The sequence below is a fragment of the Hippopotamus amphibius genome, chromosome 3 (assembly GCF_030028045.1).
Source record: "Hippopotamus amphibius kiboko isolate mHipAmp2 chromosome 3, mHipAmp2.hap2, whole genome shotgun sequence".
Lineage (NCBI taxonomy): Eukaryota > Metazoa > Chordata > Mammalia > Artiodactyla > Hippopotamidae > Hippopotamus > Hippopotamus amphibius.
Genome location: NC_080188.1, coordinates 184885933 through 184905604, shown reverse-complemented (window position 1 = coordinate 184905604; position 19672 = coordinate 184885933). Strand labels below are relative to the sequence as shown.

General features: G+C 37.5%; 1 protein-coding gene across 1 annotated transcript in view; it reads right to left on the bottom strand.

Annotated features, from left to right (window-relative positions):
* Positions 1-19672, bottom strand: part of USH2A (usherin) — a 758076-nt gene that overhangs the window by 433480 nt on the left and 304924 nt on the right. The window contains exons 23-27 of the mRNA XM_057727708.1: positions 16217-16343; positions 9034-9135; positions 7178-7357; positions 6012-6142; positions 3610-3883 (exon numbers count right to left, since the gene is read on the bottom strand). Of these exons, the coding sequence (XP_057583691.1) occupies positions 3610-3883; positions 6012-6142; positions 7178-7357; positions 9034-9135; positions 16217-16343 (814 nt within the window). The remainder of the gene's footprint in view (positions 1-3609; positions 3884-6011; positions 6143-7177; positions 7358-9033; positions 9136-16216; positions 16344-19672) is intronic.

Here is a 19672-nt window from a genome sequence, read left to right as displayed (position 1 = left end):
CAAACAGACTGAGTTTGAGATTCCTGGAGCACACACTCTCTTTCTTGAACAAAACACTGTCAAGTCTGAAAGGTCCCAAACACATGATTAGTTCTTTTCAAGATGAAAGCATATCGGCAGGAAAACACAATGCGATGCTGAACAGTAAAATAAGTTAATGGTAACAATGACTACATTGTTCTCTTCAGCATTTATATGGTGTGTTATTCTGCCTTCTAACACATTAAGTTGCAGCTTATTTCCTTTTAAACGCCTTTGCTATTCACGTTCCTTTAGGCCCGACTGATCAATACTTCTAGTCTACCTTCAACACACAGCAGATCCTCAATAAGTTGGGTGAATTGAATGGAAAGCAATGAAGCTCAATATAAAAGCGTCTGCTTGAAAATTCAGAAGCTAAGAATTCTAATTTCTTTACCAGTAGTGAATTTCTGATGGCAAAGAGCCGAGTCACCTAACATCTCTGTCCCCGCGTTTCCCTACCAACAAAATGTGAACAGTGGAAAGATAGCTTTGGCAAACGTCAACGTGCCCTTACAAGATATGCCCCATTATTGTTCAAGGGGCACAGAATTGCATTTTCGCAGGATGAAGACAGTTCTAGAGATGGATGGTGGTGATGGTTGCTCAAAAACATGAATGTACTAAATGCCTGAACTGTAGACTTAAAAATGGTTTAGATGGTAAATTGCATGTGGGGTATATTTCACTCTAATTTAAAATGTTTAAAAAAATTTTAAAGAAATGTCTTAAACATTAATACACAAGAGGCAATTTTAAATTTGGGAAAGGCCACAGAGTTGGGCTTCCTTCACTCTAGAGATAAAGAAAAAGGTCCAGAGAGTTACAGGATGAGGTTTCTAAGCAGGAATGCTCCTTAGGAAATTGGACTCTAGACCCTGGCCTCAGGCCTCAGGGGTGAAGATGCCTGGGCTCTAGTGTGGGATCTTCACTATACTATCCATAGGGCAGTCGGGGGGGTTGTCAAAGTTTGCACCATTCTTCCCACCAGAAATACTCCCCAATGACCTCTAAAATATGAACAGATGCAAGGATAAAAAGAGGGGAGAGGGCCTGTCTGTGGGAAGACTGGGGATGCCTCCTTCTCTTGCTTCCCTGCCTTTGTGAAAATCAAAAGCAACCCCCCTACACCTATCCTACCCCCAGGCCTCTAAGTAACTGGAAGGAGGTCTAGAACCCTGGGTTGACAAATCAGAGAGACAGCAGCCCTTTGTGGGGTAGCAGTCCAACACCAGGGCACTTGGGCTCACAGTATGGCTGGCTCCCAGCCCTACTCCTGACCTCTCTGCTCAGGGCTTTGGACAGACCATAACCTGGGAGACCATGTGCCACGGCCCACTAACCCCCAACCCAAAGGTGAGTGCTGGTCCCAAGTGCTAGTTCTAGATAAATACTCATGATCTGGGGGGTTCCTCTTCAGCAAATTCTGTTGCCCAGTGTCTTCAAAACACAGAGGAAAATTAATTTGCACTTGATTGAAAGGAAGATTGCAACATTAATGGATATTATAAAAAATAGCTCTAGTGGACTATGAAATAGAGCCTTTGAAAAAAGGTGCTAATGGAGAAGTATAGAAAGAGTTTTATGACTATTGATAACAGATTGAAAAAAATACAGGTAAGTGAACATGACTAATTTTAATTGCAATTTACTACATGCAGGCAGCACCTCTATGTTGTGAATATTCTCCTGATCACTGTGTAACACATGCAGTTACTTATATAAATCAGTACTATTCAAAGTATCTGAGTCAGAATCTTTGGGGATAAAGCCATAAAATCTGCATTTTAAATAACCTTTCCGGGCAATTTCAATGGATCCTGAATAGTGATAATAATAATCGCTAATTTTATTGAGTTCTTACTATGTTCCAGCTACTACATTTCAACATTGTATCAGTGGTTTGAGAACCACTGATATGGATGATACTGCAATGATAAAAATTTAGTATTATCCATAAATAAAATATCTTTCAGTATCACAGGCTTAGTCATAGTGTAGATTAAGTTATTCCCCTTGGGTCAATGTTGATGTTTTAAACTTCCATCATTATCCTTTTATAATTCCAGTTCTAGCCATGTCTCTAGGACCGTCATACTAATGGGTTTTGGTATACTCTGAAAGTAAAATGCTCAAAATACAGGGGATGTTTCCTACATGTAAACAGAATCAAGTAATTTTGCTCCTGTAAGAGTTTTCAAGCTCTTTTGAACCTCAGAAACCTGAAAACCAGAAGAAGCCCTTATACGAATGTAATATTTTTAGCTGCTGTTACATCTTAAGTGCCTTGAAAATGTCATTACTGTCTTACACCTCAGATATTCATTAACTCCTTATTCGTACCCTTCTAAACGTCTCCTTAGAGCTTGCCATATATTTTCTATTCAGAGGCATTTAAATCTTTATGTACTTACCAAATAGGCAGAGACTGCTTCATGGAGATTTTAACCATTCAGGGTGCAAAGATTTTGAAATACATAGAGAACATTTTCTACACAGGAGCATACTTTGTGACAAGCGGGAACTTTCTGTGCTTTCCCCACTCTATAGAGAAGGAACATTGGCCAGTGCCCATGAAAGAGAGCCCTTAACTATACTGAGAGTGGGCTTTGACACCAGGCTGCCCGAGGCAGGTAGGTTTGCCATCTGCTTAGTAGCCATAGACCTTGGGCAAGTTATTTTCCTCCCTTCCTTCTGGTTTCCTTATCTGTAAAATAGCCATACAGGTAATAATACCTGTCTCATGGGCTTGTTATGAAGAACTGACCCACTTATTCACATATTAGGCTCTCAGAACCATGCCTGTCACACAGTATGAACTCACTCTTAGCCTTTTTTAATCAATAAATTCTATGATTATGTTCAAACTCCTTATATGAGTTAAAAGCTTGCTTTAGTTTTAAGTCATACACTCATGTACTTTTCCTTTCGCTGATGGTTATGAATAATAAATGACACGCAGACTTTTTACAATTATGCCTGAAATTTAAGTAAACCCACCCTTTCATGTGCTTTGGTGCACGAGAGCCCCATGGAAATGCAGGGAGACAATTAGCATTTACATTAGAAAAAACCCAGGGAATTTAAGGCCATTTGTCCTGGTTGTACACACCAACCTGACTTATTTTTTAATCTGTAAATACAGATAATGACCAGTATGTAAAAGAACGAGAACCACACATGTATACAAGAAAAACACACAATGAAACATTATATATATAATATATTATAATATGTAATTATAATATATAATAATTATAAAATATATAATTGTAATTTATATATACACATATACATGTACACACATATATGCATATATATATAAATTACAACTCGATGAAGACATATTAGAATAAATATATTGGTTATAAATAGGTATGAGAGCACACTCTTCAGGGCAACGTACAAAACTATTTGAAGAAGTGTTTTGTGATTTTTTTTTTTTTAGAGCTTAAAATTCTTCCAGAAAAGGGGTGAGTGGGTGTTGCTTTCAGCCCAATTCTACTGCTTTGTCTTGAAACACAGAACCACCAGGTCTTGGTAGGACCAGGGCTGTACTGATTTGGGAATTCCTCCAGATAGGTTTACCTTGTTCCAGCTTCAGGTGTCTATAAGAGTCGTGGAGCTCCTGTGGGGTTCCTCCCACGTAGACAGGGGAATTCAGCATCAGGGTCTGGGCTCTGGACTCTGACACGCGCTCCATCAGTTCATTCATGCTTGCTGATATGACGGAACCTTTTTTCTTAATGATCACTTCATTCCACGTTCCATCACAATAGGACAGCCCCAGCCAGAGATCCACTTGTGTAAAGGTAAGACTAGTATTTAACCTGAAGCTCAATATTCCACTCTTCAGCTCCATCTGTATTTCATATTAAAAAGAAAATAGGTATATAAAAAGACTGCAGAATGGCAGTTTGGAAGAGAACAGAAGGTCAATTTCTGGAAGAAAAGCAAGAAATTTCCCTGAAAGCACTCTATAAAAATGTCCCACTTTATTCTAAGCAGAACTGGAGTAACGTGTAATGAAGTACTTTGCAAGCTTATAATTGACATGAGGGATGTTATAATCAGTCAAACAAATTTATACCCAGTGATGATGATACAATGTAATGCAATATTATATGGGCAAAACCTTTTATTTTTCTTTTTGATGCAACATAGGTAAAAGATTAACCCCTAGCATAAGTGACTGAATGACTGAAGAGAACAGAACAGTTTAAACTATGACTCTATTTTTATGTGAATCTTTAGAAAATGAGAAAATACTACTTCATATATCAATTTAATTTGGGGGAAAAATATGACAAGACAATAAGAAAATGAAATGTCAGGCCTGATTAGGCTTATTTTAACTGGTTGGTGAACTCAATTTCAAATTTGTAAGATGTATTTTGATTCAATATTTCAGAGTTACTATTCTAAATCTCTAACTAACATAATTGCTTCTATTCTTTCAGATTGAGGTGCCATTTTCTAATACGAACATATTTTAGCCACATTTTCATGCCAAAGGAAATGCCTCCATATGTTTTTCTTCAAAATATTACTCAATAATTATTTTATTTACTATGCTTTTATTTTGTGAGAAGTCAAATCGGTGACCACAGGATATTTAAAAATTTGAGGTATGTCAATGAAACAAATTAAGTAATGCTATACAAAAAAAGATTGCTTTTCTATGTAAAAATCATCTTTGTGAAATACATCAGGTAAACAGCCATTCATTTTTTTTATCCTTTCATTCAATAAATGTCAATTCCCCTACTATGTTCTGTGAAACTGTTGTTACAAGAGAAACTTCCCAAGAATCGCACTGTCTAAATAGTAGAGGCAAACATGTGCAGTAATATTGTAAACAAGATGGAGTACAATGAGATCAGAGAGAGGGTATAACTTTTGTTCCCTGGAAACTGGGAAAGGTTTGAAGTAAGGATTTTGGTAGTATGTAAGACTCAGGCAGAACCTGCAGCAGGAAGTTTAACACATTCAATAGCGTGGGGGTATGTACGAGCACATTAGGTTTAGAAAAAAGATGCTAGGTTAGATAAAAGGATACACATGGAGGAAAGAGAAAGAAAGAGTTCTGCAGGTATGTAGAAGCAAAATTTTGGAGGATTTTGAGTGATGTGGAAAAATAATCATCTTTCTCTTGTCTGTCTGACACCAAAAGCCCATATTCTTTCTACAAATATCTTACACTAAAAGTTCACCCTTCTGGTCATGAGAAGCACATCCTATAAAAATGTTCAGAGTAGCCTTATTCACCATGGCAAAAACATGGGAACTATCTCATTGAAAGGAGAAGAGATGTATTACCTAGCCATGCAAAATACATGGAGAATGTGAATAACTTAGAAACAATGTCAAGGGCTAAAGCAACTGCCTCAAGACAGACATTTTTACTGATTTCTAAAACAAGGATTTTTAGGCATTCATTCACGGTGTTCAAACTATAAAAATGCAAGGGGATAATAAACACAAAATTTTGATTACCTATTATCTCTAGGGAGAGAGAGGGAAACAGGATAGGAGAAAACCTAAACGTAGAAGCAAAAACTTGATAATGTTTTAGTACTTGGGTTGGGAGGTAGGTTCATGAGTGTTCATTGCACTGTTATATTTTATAGTGTAATATTAAATATATATAATATATATTTCTTTTGACACTATTATATAAAATGATAATGAAGGAACATTTTCATATATTAGTAAACTAAACTGCATTTCCTCAATTCCTAATATTTAGTCTATTTGGTTAAAAAATTATAATTTTCAAAGTATAATGGTCATTTAAAACATCATCATGGCCCTAAAATACAAAATGTTTCACAGGACTCCAAAAGTGAAGATGACATGGGGGGTGGAAATAAAACCAAAAGTGAATTTAGAAAGAAACCCTAATTAGGTATAATGTAAACACATGGTTTATTGATTTTAAAGTTGTATCTAACATGTTTAAGTATATTTAAAGAAATTAATTAACATACAGCAAGAAAATCAGGTCCATCTTTGTTATAAATGAAAAGAAGCAATCCATTCAGCTGGTCAGTTCTGAACTTAAAGGAAATCTCAAAGTCCATTCCACCATGAAACAGGTATGGATAAAGTTCCAGGAACCCTTTAGAGAAAAAGAACATGTACAAATTAGCATGTGCAAAGCAATATTGTTAGCATTGTAAAGGTGTCATAAGACAACCTTAGGACATGTTCTGTCATTGAATAAATCTCTCACAAAAGAAGATGCAGATCAATGTTAAGAAATCCACCTTGTAATTGTGCACAAGTGGCAGAAGGTGCAGAGGAAGCAATTTACTAAGTCATGGATACAATTAAGACTATTACTATTTTTATATAAGTATTAATAATAAGCAGTTGCATTGACAAGAGAAACTCTGGATAATGACAGTGATAAGAAAAAGCAATGAAAAAGTGCATAAAGTATGATATTATTTAGCTTTCTGTTCAGAAGGTAGTTTAATGAACTTAATATCTAACCAACTTCTTATAAATGCAGCAGGCAATAGTGGGCTTTTATTCAAAAAACAAGCCATGTTGGCCAACCCACCATATTCCCTTCCACCCCTCACCCTGGGGGACTGCTACACAGAGACCGTAGGTGGGGGGCCTGCTGGGGACACTGCGCCTCCCCTTTGCCACAGCCTTTGGAGCAATGGAAATGATGGTGGCTATATTCTCTCTCTCTCCCGTAAGGACTTACTGACCCCATTACATAGCTGAAATTTTACTCTTAGGAACATTGTCAGTCTATATAATGGAATAAACAGATAGTGTGTGAATTAACCTGGCAAACAAAACTCCTTTGAAACATCTAAGTAAAACTATATAGAATATAGTAAAACTATATAGTAGTATAGTAAAATATATGGACTTACAAATGGACATTAGTGGCACTGCCATGTGTAAACCCAAAACTGCCAGAGATCTTACACATGAATATATATTTATGAGTCTTACTATTTATATCATATATCCAGACACTGAGAATACATGTATGGGCATCAAGGCATAACTAGGTATTTCTGTGATAGCAGGTTCATATGAGGTCAAAATAATCGGATCAGGGGAGATTAAATTATGCCAAAGCTAGAACACACAAGCTAAGCAATGACCAGGGTCTATCTTAGAACCTTACCTGTCCCTAGGAACTGGGCTCCCTCTTGTAATGAAGTGGGGCATCCCTCCCAGTCGTTATACACGTTGATTTGCTCTTCAGAACTCTGCCAAACCAGGCGCTCCCAAGTAGCAGACGGATTATAATTCTTCATAAAATACACATCCTTGAGACAGCCCACAAAACCCCTTTGGATTATGTCTGCAGGGGTTGAGAGATATTAAGAAATATGTATTTTGAGAAATTCTTTTCAAGCAATTAATTTGATGTGCCATTAAAATCTAAGAAATAGGCAATAGCTCCCCCTACCTACTTGCTACAAACTTTTTAAAAAATTTTTTTAAGATTTTTTTTTTTTGATGTGGACCATGTTTAAAGTCTTTATTGAGTTTGTTACAATATTACTTCTGTTTTATGTATTGCTTTTTTGGTCACCAGGTATGTGGGATCTTATCTCCCCAACCAGGGATTGAACCCGCACCCTCTGCATTGAAAGGTGGAGTCTTAATCACTGGACCGCCAGGGAAGTCCCCAAACTTTTTAATAACTCATGTAAACACCACGCCATCAGCTAGGGTAAGTGGTAACAACTGTAATGTTTTGCTTTGGTTCAGAGTCATCTTATCTGCAGAAATGCATGTCTGTGCAAAAACCTTGGTTTCATAGTAATAGGAAGACTATCGCCTCTTGAACTAACAAGGAGATTTCATCTGCCACTGGTCTTAAAAAAATAGTGTGATAACGTGTTTTGAAAGTAAGATTTAGAGGAAGTCTCTCTATTAAGCTTATAGTTATAATTTAGTTCATCATTATGAAGCAGTCTGTTATACAAGTAAAGCAATAATTTCATTTCATCTTTAGGAATTAATGGAATATTACACTGAATTATTAAACTCCCCAGACCAGGTAGGTGTGGGCTTATGAATACAGCAAATAGGGTGGTCATAAGGATTTGGGAAAGAGAGTAAGTGAACAAATGAGAGAATTAGAGAGCAAAAACGAAACAAAACAAAAACAAACAAACAAACTAGAGAGGGTGAGAAGGCACCTGAAGCTGAGGTCGTATTTAATAAGGCAATGTTCTTACAGGTCAGTGCAAAGCTCAGTTCTCAGCTTTCGAGTTCAAGACCTGATCTTAGGGAAGGTATTCACCAGCAATCAAAGTTTTAAAAGGTCAATTTATATGCACAATGTCAAATTATTTATTTATAATGGACAGATATCCTCTACAGGAGGTATACTTGGTTTTGGGGTATGCTCTCCTCCTGATGCCTGGCTGTACCAGAGCCAAGAAGTCTGCTTGATGGGCAAAGAACTAGGACAAAGACTCTTCTCTATTTCTTTCAGTCCGTGTGTGTGTGTGTGTGTGTGTGTGTGTGTGTGTGTGTGTGTGTGAGAGAGAGAGAGAGAGAGAGAGAGAGAGAGAGAGAGAGAGAGAGAATGTTTTTAAGAGACTTCTCCACCAGTCTAGAGTAGCCAAATGAAAACCGTCTCTTCTCTACAGGTATTTCCAAGGAGGTAACTACAGTCAGTCTTGAGGATTTAAATATATTCCTCTCAAAAAACTCATTGAAAGTTTTTCATTACTTTTGATCCCCATGTAACATAGTTTGACTGAAATTAGTATAACCTATTTCAGCAAAAGTTTAATGAACTTCTTTTACATATCAAGAGCTGGGTACTAAGAATTTAAATGAAAGTAACACATGGTTCCTTTAGAAAATTAGAGACCAAAAGGAAATTTTTGACATGTTGATGTAGGAAGTACAGCATGAGATAGAAAATAATACTATTATCCATACTTTAAAACAATGTGACTTGATTCTCTTCTAAATTGTGGTGACAACATAAAAATTTTCTACCTTTCCCAAACTCACCAGGATCCTTCCTGTGGATGGTATAACCCTGCGGCAGCCCTCCCACAAACACTCCAGTGTTCTCTCCAATGATAGTACTACCATTCAGGGTGGCCGAGGAGCCTACGGATGGAAAAGATGAGAATTCCAACTTCAGCAGGATAATCTGTTTCTACTAATTTAATGAATGACTAAACCCTTCCCTGGGCTTCTGGACACCACTCTTTCTCGGTTCTCTACTTATTGGTTACTTTTCTTCACTGGTTCTTGCTCATCACCCCAACATCTTGATGCTGCAATGACCCAGACTTCCTCCGTTCTTAGATCTATTTCTCCACCTACATAGATACCCTAATCCCTCTAGAAGGATAAAGAGAGAGCTGGGTACCAGTGTAAACTATCAGAGCCAAAGATAAGAAAGGGTCTGGGTCCTTGACTGTGTTGCATAACAATGCAAATCTGCTAAAACATCAGTCTAACTCCATCATTCTTTGGGAAGAGAGGGACTGTTTTTTTCTCAGAGCCCAAACTCTAATTAGCCCTATTTATATCTAGAACCTTGGCTTTAAATACCATCCTTAGCTGACAACTCCCAATTTTTACATCTAGGCTGGAACTCTTCCCTGAACTCAGACTTGTATCCAGGAGCCTGCTTGATATTTCCACTTGGATTCCTCATAGGTACCTAAACCTTAACATGTTCAAACTGAAATCTGAACATCTCCCTCTGAAACTGCTTCTCCCACTAGCCTGCCCACCTCAGTTATGGCAGTTACATTCTTGCAGTTGCTCAGGCCCCAAACCTTGCAGTCATGTTCTACATTAGGGGTTAGCAAAACCCTTCTGTAAAGAGCCAGGTAGTATGTGTTCTCATCCTTGTAGACCACACAGCCTCAAGCAGCCACAAACAGTACCTAACCAATGGGTGCAGTTGTCTCCAATAAAGCTTTATAAAAAACAGGCATGGGCTGGATTTGGCCAACAGGTGGTAGTCTGACAACCCCTGCTCACCTCAAATTCTTTTACTTTAACATTTAGGATGCATCCAGATTTCTCATTATATTCACAATTACCTCCCTGGTTCAAGAAACCATCATTTCTTGCCTGGATTATTTTAGAATTATTGCAGAAGCCTAATGGCTGGTCTCCCTGCTTCTTTAGTGACCTAATAAACAGAAACCTCAATTAAATAGAGTTGGGAGACCTGAAGGGAGAGTTCTCACACCCTGTAATGAAGGCAAACCCAACAGGAAGAAGAAAGACTTTTCTTTCCTGTGAAGGACTCAGCCGATGAAAAGTCATGGACACTTTGTTTACTATGGTCCTCCCAGTTTCCTTTTCACCCTCTGTAAACGCTTTCTCCTTCCCTTGCTATGCAGGACTCGCACTTGGCTTGCCATGGTTGTAGACCCTGAATTGTGATTCTGTGCTGATCCCCAACAAATCCATCTTTGCTGGAGAAATATCTGGCAGACTATTTTAGGTCAACATTTTGGTGGACCCTATGGGGACCAAAGAAAACTCCTGAAGGCTCCAGTCTGATAAGCAAACAGATGTGGTACCCACAAAGGAGCCCACTGTGCTCACTGACCCTGAAGTTTGAAGGTACATCTTTCTCCTGGATCTGAGCTCACATCCTCTTTGCATTTGAAGCTCTCCAGGCTTTATTCAAGGCCCGCTTAAAGGTTTTGTCTGGTTAAGGCCTTGTTCTCTACCTGAGTATTCCTTTGGCATTTCAGTGTAATTTTGAGATCAGACTGTTTCAACCAAGACTGGCTGAGAAGTCATGAGCCCATTCCTTCAGGAACAAGGCTGCTTCACTGAAAATGTGCTGGTTTTTCAGCCTTCAGCTCATTCTTTTGGAATTGGGGTTGTTCTTTGGAAACTGACTGAAAAGCATTTGGCCTGGTTTCTACAGGACCAAACTGTTTCCATAGAACTGGCTGGTATTAGCTTGCATGCTGTTTGAGTTGCAAGCTGTTTGAATTGAACTGTGAGCTGTTTAAAAATTATTCTTTTCCTCTGGAGACAAACCTCTGACCAATGAGATCCCAATTATTTACATATTTTTAGGGAGCCCCCCAGACAGGGACTCTGGCCAATTTTATGTTTAAAAATTATGGTCTTTCCTCATGTGCATTTCCAACTGAACGGACCAGCCTGACCTAAGGCAATTTAGAATATCAATGGCCATTATGGGAAATTTTGGGGATCCTCAAACTTAATTAGACTGCAATAGCTCAGAAACTTCCAGAACTGAATAGTATGCCTATTTTGATTGGCATGTTGAGGTTTCTAAATATAATCAGGAGCCTAAAATTGCCTCTCTGCAAAACAAGATTTTAGGATTAACTGAAGCAAAAGTGTGGATAAAGAAAGACAAAGTGGCTCCCCACACCTCAGGGTGGTCTTCTTTGGTTTCTATGTCTCAGGCTCAACCTCTAGTACCATCTTGTCTTTCTCCCTCAACTCCTCATGGCCAGACTCATCTAGAACCATCTTTCTCCTTTCCTTCTCCACTGCCTATGCCTCCTCTAGACCCTCAGTTCCCCACTACTAATTATCTCACCAAACTTCCCCTTTTCTCTAAAACTCTCCCCACTCCCTTTTCCTCTGAACTTATCAGAATCTGTTCCTGTAAAATCAAGCCTTCTGAGGATCCAGAAGCTAAACTCCTAATTTCTTATAGTCCCTGGACTAAAGATGAACTGCAAGCCACAGTCAAAGATATATCCAAAGTAACTGAAGATCATCACAGATTTGCTGAGGAATTTAATATAGTCATTTAAACTTATCTACTTGGTTTCTCTGACTTATATTAGCTAATTCATATGGTTGTTGGTGATGGCCAGGCCCAGCATTGGATGAGAACTGCTAACTGGGAAAATCATGAAAGGTCTCTAGGATAACAACCAGGAGATCAGCCCTCTAACTTATTATGTGATCAGGCTTGAGTAATCACTAGGTCACTTCATCGAGCAATTCCTAGGGTTTTTCCAAATCCTGGTGACTGGAACAAAATTCAGGCTTGTACACAAAACATCTGGTGAACCTGTTCATTACTAATACAATTGAATTCAGATAATTTTTATGGAAAATTCTGGTCTTCCTTTAGATGTTGATTCCAACTGGGTAGCTTTTAATTCCAAGTTTATTAATGGGCCAAACTGGGACCTTTTCTTTCTAATAAAAAGGACTCAGATGGAATGGAAAACTATGTCTCATCTAGTTTTGGTTAATCTGGCAAAACTGCTCTCTCTCACTATAGATGAGTCGCCTAAAAGGAAGACTACCTAAATTCTTAAACTTCAACTCCAGCAAATGAAGGCTCCTAAATGAAACTAAAATCCTCCTAGTTTCTGGTATTACTGCAAACAGCCAGGATATTGGAAAAGAGACTATTACAAATTTAAGTGCTTTAGGTGTCTTCAGCACTCTAACTAACCTTTCCAGCATCCTCCCACTACTGTAGGAGCTCTTCCCAATTCTCCATCTTAATCAGCTTGAAGAGATGTTTTTCAAGATTGGGGTTGACTCTCTTCCAGTCCTAACTGACAGCAGGATCACACACTCAGTGCTCCATCCCATTCCTAAAAAGGAGCCTCTGCCTCTGAGTCCTAAAATAGTTCAAATAGTGCGGCTCTCTAATGAATCTCAAGACTTTCTTGTCTCTGGACCCATTCCCTTTCCTTCAGGCCCTTGGAGAGACACATGCATTTTTCTCCTTAGTTCCTCTGCCCCATCCATTTATTAGGCCGAGACTTCTTAAAGAAGTATCATGCTGGAGATTCTGTCTTCCAAAAGCGGGAAATAATTCTAGAATTTGACAGTAGCCATCAAAATCACCAACCAGGTGAATTAAATGACCCCTTTAATATCTTTTATTTGTTCTGTCTCTGGCAGTTCTAAAGCTGATTTTGGAAACACTGATCATTTGTTCATATTGAATCAGCCACTACAGTCCTTATAGAGAAAATCTCCAATTTTTAGGGCCAAATTTCACAGTGTTCCCCTTCCCGTCAAGAATCAAATAGATCCTTCAAAATCTCTTCCCAGAATTAATCAATACCGTATAAGTAAAGAAACCTTCAAGGCATGAAGCCTATAATGGAAGATAATAGGGCTCACAATCTCATTATGCCTGTACTAGTTCCTGTAAGGATGCTATTTTACCTGTGAGAAACCCTCAGGGCTGAGGGTAGAGGTTTGTTCAGGACCTCTAAGCAATAAACAATATTGTTATCCCTACACACCCTGTTGTTTCTAACCCTCAGACGTTCTAACATCCATTCCCACTGGAAGCAAATTCTTTACTGTAATTGATTTATGCAGTGCCTTCTTTAGTATTCCACTTGGTGAAGCTAGCCAATACCTGTCCACCTTTACTTGGGAAGAAAAACAATTCACCTGGACAGTAATGCCTTGGGGTTTTACTGAGAGTCCTTCTTATTTCTTATAAATCCTGAAGGTTGATCTGGATGATATAAAGTTCCCTATAGGTCTACTTTGTTGCATATGTGAATGATTTGCTTCTTTGATCTTCTCAAGCCTACTTGCAGAAAGACAGCATTCACTTTCTGAAGCTTTTAGCCTAAAAAGCACATAAGATTACCAAGGACAAAACTGCAGTTTGCCCAAACCCAAGTTTGCTATTTAGGGCATCTGGTATCAGAACAAGGACTACACTTTGATCCAGATACACTTCATAGTGATTGAGGAACCTATTTTACTGGTCAGCACCTCAACAAGTCTGTGCTGTTTGGCCAGTTTTATAACACTTTCACTATGCTTACCACCCTCAAGCCTCTGATTTACTCAATCCCAGTACAGCATTATTAAGACACAACTGGCAAAATTTGTAGAGGCCCTACAAATACCTTGGCCCAAAGCACTGCTGTTGGCCCCTCTAAATCTCAGATCCATACTTTTTGTAACTCAAAAATTCTCACCCATTGAGAGTCACAGGACACTCAACACACCTGATTCCTGCTTTTTTTGACCTACAACTGAAAGAAAGGAGATAATGCAAAGGCCAAATTGCTCCTATTAAAAACAGCCATGCTTTGGTAGAGCAATCGTCTTACAGTGCACTCTCAGGAGACAAAGACCTTAAGCATCACACCTTGCAACCAGAAGATTTTATCTATTGGAAAAGGCAACCCCAGAAGAACTTTCTTTGGCCTCATTGGAGAGGCCCCTATCAGGTATTGCTAACCAAAACCTGTGCCACCAAAATCCAAGGAAAAGATCCTTGGTCTCAGGTGACACACCTAAAGAAAACACCACATTCTGAAAGGACCTCAAAAAGTCTGGTGACCTGAAAGTAAATATTTCCCAGAACTGAAGTAGACGACACCTGATGAGGCAGCTTTCTGTAGATATTTGGACCGGATCTTTAGGAAGTTTATTGCCAAACCTTTGACAATGACATAACGCTTCAGATGATCTCCAGTGTCTATGATCTTGATAACATATGGACTTTAGACAGAAAGTGTCTGAGAGTTCTCCCTTCTACCTTCCCTTGTTACTCAAATATGACCTCAGTAGTTTTCCAACCTGTGCATTTCGCCTCCAATATGAGACACCGTACCCAGGAAAGGTCTTTCCTGGCATTGAAGGACAAAAAGCCGTTGAAACTAGAAAACCTGACTCTTGATCAGTGATGCTCTGAGAGAAAGATCTTGATCAAAAGGGGGAAATATAAAGAGTAATAAACAGAAAGCTTAATTAAATAGACGTGGGAGACCAGAAGGAGGAGCTCTCATGCCCTGTGGTGACAGCTGAGCCCAACAAGAAGAAGAAAGACTCCTCTTCTTTCCTGGCAAGGACTTGGCCAATGAAAAGCCATGGACTCTTTGTTTACCATAGCCTTCCCAACTTACTTTCTCCTCTATAAAGGCGTTCCCCTTCCCTTGTTGTGCAGGAACTTGCATGTGGCTCACCATGGTTGCAGACCCCAAATTGCAGCTTTCTACTAACCCCAAATAAACCCATCTTTGCTGGAGAAATATATGGTAATCTATTAGTTTTAGGTCAATACTTCCATCTTTGTTCTCCTTAAAACGTATCCCCCAAAGAGCATCCAGAATGTTCCTTCTAAAGAAAGAAGTCATATCATGTCATCCTGCTCTCAAAATTCTCCAATGGCTTCCCTCTTTTTAAGTAAAAGCCTATAATGGCCCCATTGTAATACAGCCCTAATAGCCTCTCTGATTTCACAGTATACCACTAGCCCCTTCAACCCCTCTTTCCTACATTGGCTTCCTTGTTGGTCCCTGACAAGACGCATATGGTATGCTCCCATTTCAGGGCCCTGGGGCCTACTGTCCCCTTGTCTTGAAACATTCTCCTGGCTATTTGCCTGGTTTGCCCCCTTTTCCCTTTAGGTCTATGCTCATATATCACCTTATCGGAGAGGTCTTCTCTAATAGTCTTTTGTAAAATCAAAACATCCCTTCCCCAATACACACACACACCCCTTTTCCTCTTATCCTGTTTTATCATTCTTAGAATGTACCACTATTTGGTATTTGTTCAATATTTATTTATCGTCTTCTGCCCCTCTCCCATCTAAAGTATAAATTTTGCTCCTTGTTTCCAGAGTTCCTAGAGCAGTAGTAGGTGCTCATTAAAATTCCATATTTTCTGAATGAATTAATAAAAGCCTGCATTATCAGATAGGTACTGTGACTTTTACAATAACATGGGGATGGTAGATAGGGAAGGATGGAAAGAAAAATAAATTCAGAATTGCAAAGAAAAAATGCATGTCCCAGAACACTGCCTACCAACTGTCTTAATTGGGAGAAGCTGTTTACCTTTTGGAGCCTTTGTTTCCTCATCTCTAAAATGCATATAATAACTGAGGTCATAATAGAAGAACAGAAGGAGAGAACATATGTAAAACATAAGTAAAAGACAAGTAAAAGCACCTGCAAATTGTAAAGACCTGAAAAAGACACAAAATTGATACTGATCACTTTGCTCTAACTTTTGCCTTACTGAAACCCCGCATAGATGAGAAAATAGTTACCAAGACGGCATCATTTTAGGAGCACCCCAAAGGCAAACTCAACAGCAATTTAGATGAAGTTGAGAGGAGATAAAGGTGAAAAAAAAGAGATGGAGAAATATAAATAACAGAAGAGTATGGTAACATCAGTGTATCAATAGAGCCCTTTATATGTGCCAAGGAAGATCTTACCTGTATACTGCCCATCAAGTGTGATTTGGCCGAAAGCCTGATACCTAATCACGATGATCTCATGCCATTTGCCATCACTGTATCGTTTACCATCATCATTAGCTGTGGTAACTTCCACTGCAGATCCCTTAAGGGAATGAATGAGTGAAAAAAATAAATGAGTGAATATATATATCACACACATATACGTATATATTTGTATATTTGTTAAAAATCAATCTACAAATATCAACACGGCCCTGATGCATGCATGCCACATTTCAAACAGAATTCAAAAGGAAAGTTAATATGTAACATCATTCTGGTTTTTCTCTAATCTACTTCTGTGATCACCACAGTGCTCAAATCTGAAAAGAACTTCTCTTTGGAATAAGACTCTCTTACAAGTACACTTGGATTTTGAGTAACTATACTCATCAGAAAGGTAATGAATTTTCTAATATTTTATATTTGGGGGCAGAAATATAAAAAACAGAAAACATTAAAACTAATAAAATACCATTCAAATAATAATGTTCTAAAGATAGAGAAATGTTTGGCAAGTTAGTTTCTTTTACCTTCATTACACTACGAATAGCAAAAAAGAAATGATTCATATTAAAAATTAATTTCTAATACCTTGAACATAAGTATTGTGCTTAAATGTAATACTCAGTGCTTTATAGTCTAAATTCTAGCATTTATACTTTTGCCTAAGGTAATAGTATTATAGTTAAAAATGAGTTCCTAAGTGGATAAGACTAGGAAACTTCAGTTAAGAATAGAGATTAGCTAAAAGAAGGTGGGGATAAGGAAACAAAGAAAAGTAGAAGAGAACCTTTCATCTTAACACTTAGAGCCTTGTATATTCTGGTTAGCACAATGATACTCTTTTCAATGTTAGCGAACACATAAGACTAAGTAAAAGATATTTCAACTGTGTCACCAACATCATTTACTACTACTGTGGTTAAAGAAAAAACAACCAGAAAATTAAACCTTCTAAATTAAAACACTTTTTTTTTCTTTCTTTCTTTCAGTTTCTTTCTTTCTTTCTTTCTCTTCTTAATAAAGTAGGTCTCTTTAGCAATAATTAACTTCAATCAATAAAAAATTTTTAAAAACCAAAAATAAGATTTGATAAAATATTAAAAAATATATCTTTAAATTACTTGGAATGTTTCAGTAAATTCTAATAATCTTGGTAAACTGTTTTTCAAAAAAGATAAAACTGATAATTATCTGATGTTATATGGTGACGATTAATGTCACAAAAGGTGGTGTGATTAATGTTGCACGTTCAGTAAAACATTTCCGCTTATATTTCCCTAAAACAGTGTCAGCAATATACCATGTCCATTCCATGCATTTAATTGGCTCCTGTCAGGCCTCATACAGAGCATGACAACACGTATGACATACAGAGTTTCATATTACCAAAAAAACAGCTTTTGATTTCCCATGAGTAGGACCGGATTGCTTCTCACGTGGACAATATCCCAAATTTTACAGGCAACTCAATCAGCTAGAAAGATGACCATTTTGGTAAGTCCTCGAATCTTTGTAGGTTGACTATCCTTCTATCTCTTTCCTCTACACATTCTTTTATTTTCCTCAACTCTATTTCAACATTTTAATATTTTACAAACACACATTTCATTATCGTAGTTTAATAATTAAAACCAGAACTGGTGTCGTGCCCAATTAATGTGCCCTGGTAGCATGCCCATTAGTTTTTCCATTAGTGAATTCAACAATACTAATGGGATTACTAGCATGGGATGCTAATTGGGCGTGACATAAGAAACTGGCTTACTTCTTAGCATACCCTTGCTAATGATGAAATTAATGAGCATTTTATTAAATGCTGTCTCATCAAAGTGTACTTAGTTAGCGTTAAAATTGTTACAAACGATGCTGCATTCTAAAGATCAGGTGTCTGAGTACGTGGTTCTTCATATTACGTTTGGCAACAGTCTAAAGCATTAACAGTTCTTTACATCAGAAATCACATTTACTGGCAAAACATTCAAGTACACAACATACAGCCTCAGTATGCCCAATTTTCTTCATACTTAGAGGAACTTAGCATACTATTCTTGGATGGTCATTTTAAGATTATTTTCCCCTACCAATGTTAAGAGAATAATTCTGTGATCAATTTCAGTGTTATATGATGCAGTTTGTTTTCTCCATCTGGACAATATCAGACATGTTAAATAGATGCTATTCAGAATTTTTTTTGAAAGGTTTCACTTTCACCATTTCCCTAAGTGAAGTCAGAATGTTATGTGAATTTCCTATTAATGTCACTGAGTATAAAATATTTAAATGAGAACCACGAGTCATTACTGGTCAATAAAATATCATCTGATCAAGTATTTCCAAATTGAAATTAATCTAATAAAAATGGGAAGAGTATAACTAATTGTTAGAACAAAAAATACAGCAATTTAAAAAATGGAATAACTTTACTGACAATAATTGTGTTCAGTTTATAATAGGCAAACACATCCAATTTTCAATATTATGAAGAATCTTTCCCCTTTCCTCCAAATACTTTTTCACAGAATCAATTGGATAGTTGGAAAGAAAGCCAAATAAGTTTTTATGCCTCTATGTAGAATTATATTGTTATGTAGAGAATTCACTACTTCAAAAAGAACAAAGTACACAAAGACTTCAGTTATATTGAAAATGTGTTAGAGAATAACTTTAAATTTCTACAAGATTCTCTTTCCACAATTCAAAATTTAATTATTTTGAATGGATTAAGGAACAATAATTTGAAAATAACCATCGATATAAGTCACAGTATCTAACTGACAAATTAAAACAAATAAGAACTAAATTGTTAAATTATCATTAAAGAGCTGGAAATTTTATCCTAGAAAATGGATGATTTTCTTCAATTATGAGTACTATTTTACCAATAGTTATCAAGCAAGCCAGTCAGCCAATCTGTCAACAGACATTATCTACAATGTTCCAAGGACTGTACTGAGTCTCAAGAACATATTTGGGGACTAAATGGACAGATCTGCCCTCACTGGACTCTACACTCAGATAAGGAAGACACACTGAGTAAATAACTACTTGTCTGACAAGTACAATAAGGTGTTCATTAGATAACCCTGTATCCTTTAAAGACAAACATAAAGGAGACTGGCTTAAGATGGTACCTAAATTATTTAAAATATAAATACTTTGAATGTCAATGGCAGACATATAAAACAAACTTCCCAGCTTCTTTAAACCTGGGGTAGCTCTAACTTGTTCAAGAATCTGTGACATAGAGAAGAGACTTGTGATTGCCAAGTGGGGGGTGGGGGAGACAAGGATTGGGAGTTTGGGATTAGCAGATGCAAACTCTTATATATAAGATGGATAAAGAAGGTCCTGCTGTATAGCACAGGGAATTATATTCAATATCCTGTGATAAACCATAATGGAAAAGAATATGAAAAAGTTATATAT